This window comes from Ciconia boyciana, chromosome 23, assembly GCF_034638445.1.
Source record: "Ciconia boyciana chromosome 23, ASM3463844v1, whole genome shotgun sequence".
Lineage (NCBI taxonomy): Eukaryota > Metazoa > Chordata > Aves > Ciconiiformes > Ciconiidae > Ciconia > Ciconia boyciana.
Genome location: NC_132956.1, coordinates 6803525 through 6808243, shown reverse-complemented (window position 1 = coordinate 6808243; position 4719 = coordinate 6803525). Strand labels below are relative to the sequence as shown.

The window sequence follows — 4719 nt, the reverse complement described above, 5'->3', positions numbered from 1 at the left end:
TGGACGCATGCCTGCCTGCAGGGAGGTAAGTGCCTTTCCTTTTGGGAGCAGTCTCAATGCTACTCTACATTTGCTGTGAGTTTGTTTTCAAAGGTGGTTTTTTTTTTTTTTCCTCTCCCCTTTCCCCTAGAGAAAATCCAAGATCACAGCTTCACGCAAACTCTTGTTGAAGGTGAGTCCTGAGGGCTGGAAACTCCCTGGGGTTTGTCTTGCTGGGGAAAAGGAGCTGTGGTTGAAGTGCGTGGTCGGTGGGACAATGATGAGGAACGGCAGAAGCGTGGGCCCTAGGGAGCAGCTCCCATTCCCACCTCTTGTCTTCTCAAAAATCCTCACTCATGTGGGCTTTGTGGTCCATACTCTAAACAAACCTCCCCTCACCTCCACTTTACTGAGGTGGGGAGAGACTCTGACACCTTCTGCTCTAAAGCCACAAACCTCGTGTTTGTGCACCAGCAGCTCTGCAGCACAAGCTTGGGAGCTCCCTGGGTTGTGGCTTGGGAAAATCATTTACTGCCACAGCAGAGCAAACCGATGCAAAGAAAGTGCAGAGGTCAGCATCCATCGGGACCACCGCCACCACAGCCCCATGGCATCTCTGGCCCTGCTGTTCCCCCTGCCTTCAGGGTCACCACACAAAAGGTGTAGGGAGTTTTTGATGTGTGTTGCAGCAGCACAGTGATTTTGGAGAACAGCTACAGCAGGGAGGAGGTTTGGGAGGCAGACAGGACTGTCCCATCCTACAGATCTTGCGCAAGGAGGCTCAGGGGGAACAGAGGAGCCTGTCTTCTGTTCACACTTCTGCCATTTACTTGTGCTTGTAGAGTTTGATGCTGGCAAAAGCGAAGGAGGAGTGGGAGCAGGAGATAGTGGACAAGCAGTCAGAGAAGGAAAGATACCTGTCTGAGCGGATCACACCACTGCACACCAGTGGGCTTTCCTTGAGCCAGCTCCAGGTATTTCTCAGGTCTGAGGGTGGAGTGAGGTCCTTGGGAACATGGAGGGCATCGCTCACCACTCTCCTGTTGTGCTTGGCCCCCAGGACCTGTGCAGGGAGCTGCATGAGAAGGTTGAAATTGTGGATGAAGAGAGATACGACATCGAAGCAAAATGCAACCATAATACTCGGGAGGTAGGAGGCAGGATGGGCTGTTTGCTTCAGCGTTAACTCCCTCCCAGATGGTAGCTTGGGCCTCGATGGGGGTCTGTCATGGACTAGGCTGAGCTTGGATGTGGGACATGCACCAGCCTTATCTGAGGGTTGGTATTTGCTCTGCAAGGCATCACTCAGCACAAGGTTCATCCCTGCCTCAGGGAGCTCAAGCAGTCTGCTGGGTCCACAGGCAACCTCCTCGCTCTTCTGGTCACTCCTTGTGGGTCTGAGAGCTCCTTCTCATGGTATGGCTGCCATCCAAGCAGGCTGGGGCAAGGCAATGACAACGGCTCTATGCTCAGGTGGACAGTCCCTTGGTGAAGGCGGTCCTCATGGCTGCAGGAGAGGCGCAGACCCCTCTGGGGCTCGGTGTCGGTAAAGACTCCTGCTTCACACAGGAGCTTTTTGTGAAAGGCAGCCATGCGATGACCTCCCACTCTTCCTCCTTTCCTCAACCTGCAGATTAAAGATCTGAAAATCAAAGTGCTTGATCTCCGAGGAAAGTTCAAGCGACCCCCCCTGCGGCGAGTCCGCGTCTCTGCCGATGCCATGCTGAGGGCTCTGCTGGGCTCCAAGCACAAGGTTTCCATGGATCTGAGAGCCAACCTGAAGTCTGTCAAGAAGGAGGACACGGAGAAGGTGGGTGACTCTTCTAGAGGCCAGAGATGGAGACACCTCCTAGGGATGCCCTTGCCCTTCTCCAAGGTCCCCTGTGAAGCCTGTGTGGGTTGTGCTCATCCCTTGTAAGCCTCAGAAACAGCACGGGGCAGTCCGTGTGAGGCACTGCCCATTGTGGGATGTCGTAGGACCACACGGGAGCAGTTTGACTAGGCCAGGTAACTGGCGGACGTTAACAAGTGAGATTTAGGGCTACGTCCATGATGCTCTTCCCTCTCAGAACATGTGGGGGTCTTTCAGCTGGGGCCCCATTGGCATGTCTGCCGAGCTGCACTTGCAGAGAGTTTGGTCTTTGGTCTTCTAGGGAACCAGGAGAACTCCTATTCAGTGCAATTATGCCCAGAAAACACCCAGGAAACTCCCAGTCCCGGATTAGATAAGACAGAGCAAGCCCAGCAAGCATGCTTGGCCTGAGATAAATGGCCCAGTTCACACCGGCTTTGCAGAGATGCGAGAGGGGAAAGTCTCTCTGAGTACCAGAGATGGAGAGTGATGCCCAAACCTGCCTGGGGTGTGCAGGCACCCCAACTGCAAAGTTGTGCTGCTTTCCTAGTGCCTCTCCCCAAAGGGGTTTTACCAATTAGTTTTTTACCAATACCATTTACCAATTATTTTTCCATTTTTCCCCCCTGTTGCTAGTAGGGCACATTTTTCAGTCCTTTGGATAAAAACTGTGTTTACAGTCCTCAACGCCAGGTGGTGAATAGATCTGAGTTTATTTTAGATGTCGTGAGATGATTTTGGGGCATGGCTTGTAATCTATGAATGCTTGTGGGTTGGCAGTGCAGACACCTGGGCACGGTCCCAGAGCTGCCGTCATCTCCCCTTTCTGCTCTAGAAGCCGCTGCCAGGCTCTCACTGCCACACCAGCAATCCCAGTCCCCTCCAAAAGCTCGGAGAAGGTGGAGATGGGTTCTATGTGGGCTGGGAGGTCTCTGCAGAAAGTGTTTTTGCTTGTGTTTGCCCTGGTGTGCTGGTGTAAATCTGGAATAAGTCCCATGTGCTGGTTTCTTCCTCCTAAAGAGATTTTCTGGGATTTTTGTGCCCTCTGGTGCATTGATGCAACTTAGCCAGGCTTTGGGGGAGTATCCACATGAATGCAGATCTCCCTGCGGAGATCAGACCGCTGTTTGCCATCTTCCTGGCCAGCTCCATGTGCAGGGGCACGTGGTGTATCTGACCTCAAGGGAGAGGGCGTTTGCAACAGGGCAGCTGCCTTCCCCATGCTGCCTGCGTGCTGGGGCCAAGGGCTCTGTGCAGTGGGGTGGGACAGCATGGGGCTGCCGGCTGCCCCATCACGCAGCCATTGCAACCCTCGTCCCTGTCCCTCCCGGCAGGAGCGCCCCGTGGAAGTGGGCGATTGGCGCAAGAATGTGGAGGCCATGTCGGGGATGGAGGGGCGAAAGAAGATGTTCGATGCTGCCAAGTCCCCCACGGGCCAGTGAGAGGTAGGGGACTGGTCCGCCTTCCCCTGCAACGCCCCGTGCTCCCTGCAGCATCCCTGATCTGTGCTTGTGGCCGGGTGAATGCAGAAACGCTCCCCACTCATTACAGAAAAAGGCATCACCTGCCCCATCTCCCACCCCACACTTGGGGCAGGTGTCTGTCCCACACGTCCCCGCCATGGAGCCCCTGCCAGCAGCTGTCCCCCTCTCCCAGCTTGTCCTCCCTGGCTCTCTGGGGTCAGCCACCCGTGCTGCACTCATCCTGCACAGTGCGGGTGTTGCTGGCACCAGCTTCAAGCTGCTGGAAGCAGGGCTGCTTTCAGCAAAAGTCCTCTTCTGCCCCACTGCTCTGCTCTGTTTCTTTCCCACAGGAGCATCGAGAAGAAGAGCCTCCTCCCCCCCGCCTGCCTCCCTTTCCCTTGCTGCCCCTCCGTGCTCTTTACGCCCTTACCCTGAATTCACCACCGAGCTGAAACACGAGGACAGCTGTGTGGGAAGGAGATCTGAGCTTCTTTTTTTCAGCTCTGCCATCAGCCCTGCTCCTGCACGGCCCTGGCACAGCGGCTCCCCGGTATCACCTGCACAGGCCATGCTGTCCCCAAGGGGCCACTGGCCATCCCTCCCCTCCCGCCACTGCAGAGAGGCCCCGGAGATGGCTGCTGGTCCTCCTGCTCCCCCATCCTCTGGCGAGTGCAGCCTGAGATGTACCCGTGTGGCTGCACATGTATTAAAGGATGGTCTCCAGGGCAGAGCGCCGTGTGGGCTCATCACTGTGGGAGCATTGGCCAGGGGCAGGTGCTGGTCCACAGCCCAGTGGGGAAGATGCCCTGGTCCTTTTCTGCCACCCTGCAATGTCCCTGTGCTGGTGCTCAGGCCAGCAGCATGCCCTGGGACCAGACTTGCTTTGGGCTCATCTCTTCCAGCCCCCCCAAGCTGCTCCCTGGTGTCCCTGGTGCTCCACCAGCTCTGCTGAGACCCCCGGCCCCATGCATGGGCCACCCCTCTCCCCTCCCATGCACCCCAGCCCTTGCTGGGCTCCAACGATGCACCAGCCTCCCAAGCAGCAAGGCTTGGGTCTCAGTGCGGAGATGGCTGTCTGCTGGCTCCCCCCACCCTTCCTGCTCCTCTGGTTTTGGAAGAGCCTTCAGAGCTGGCTCACCCAGGCACCAACTCTCCCACCGGCTGTCCCATCACAGGCACTGGAGCTATGGGAACTGGGGCAGCCCCATTTCAAGGTTTAATTTGAGCAGTGTTTCAGGAGAGCATGAGATGAATCCATCTTTCAGGCCAAACAGCTCGCGCTTCCCCACTAGTCCTATCGTTTTCTGTATCACAGCCCCCCAGACTGCAGCTGGTTGAGTGCAAGCAGCTGGGAACGTGCCAGCTCATCCCCAGAGGGGCATTTGGTGACAATTTGCACCAAACTGGGTCTTCTGCCTGGTTGAA

General features: G+C 56.3%; 1 protein-coding gene across 1 annotated transcript; it reads left to right on the top strand.

Moving 5' to 3' along the window:
* The first annotated feature begins 256 nt into the window (after positions 1 to 256).
* Positions 257 to 3273, top strand: TNNI1 (troponin I1, slow skeletal type). Its single transcript, XM_072845048.1, has 5 exons — positions 257 to 277; positions 822 to 953; positions 1040 to 1129; positions 1613 to 1789; positions 3166 to 3273. Exons 1-5 carry the CDS (start codon positions 257 to 259, stop codon positions 3271 to 3273), a joined length of 528 nt encoding a protein of 175 aa, XP_072701149.1.
* The last annotated feature ends 1446 nt before the right edge of the window (positions 3274 to 4719 follow it).

What these genes read in the sequence shown, in the direction of transcription:
- TNNI1 (XM_072845048.1), top strand. Translation starts at nt 257, where the DNA reads ATGATGAGGAACGGCAGAAGC. An exon ending in GCAACCATAATACTCGGGAG is followed by an intron (nt 1,130 to 1,612) that starts GTAGGAGGCAGG and finishes CTCAACCTGCAG; the next exon opens with ATTAAAGATCTGAAAATCAA. An exon ending in AGAAGGAGGACACGGAGAAG is followed by an intron (nt 1,790 to 3,165) that starts GTGGGTGACTCT and finishes CCCTCCCGGCAG; the next exon opens with GAGCGCCCCGTGGAAGTGGG.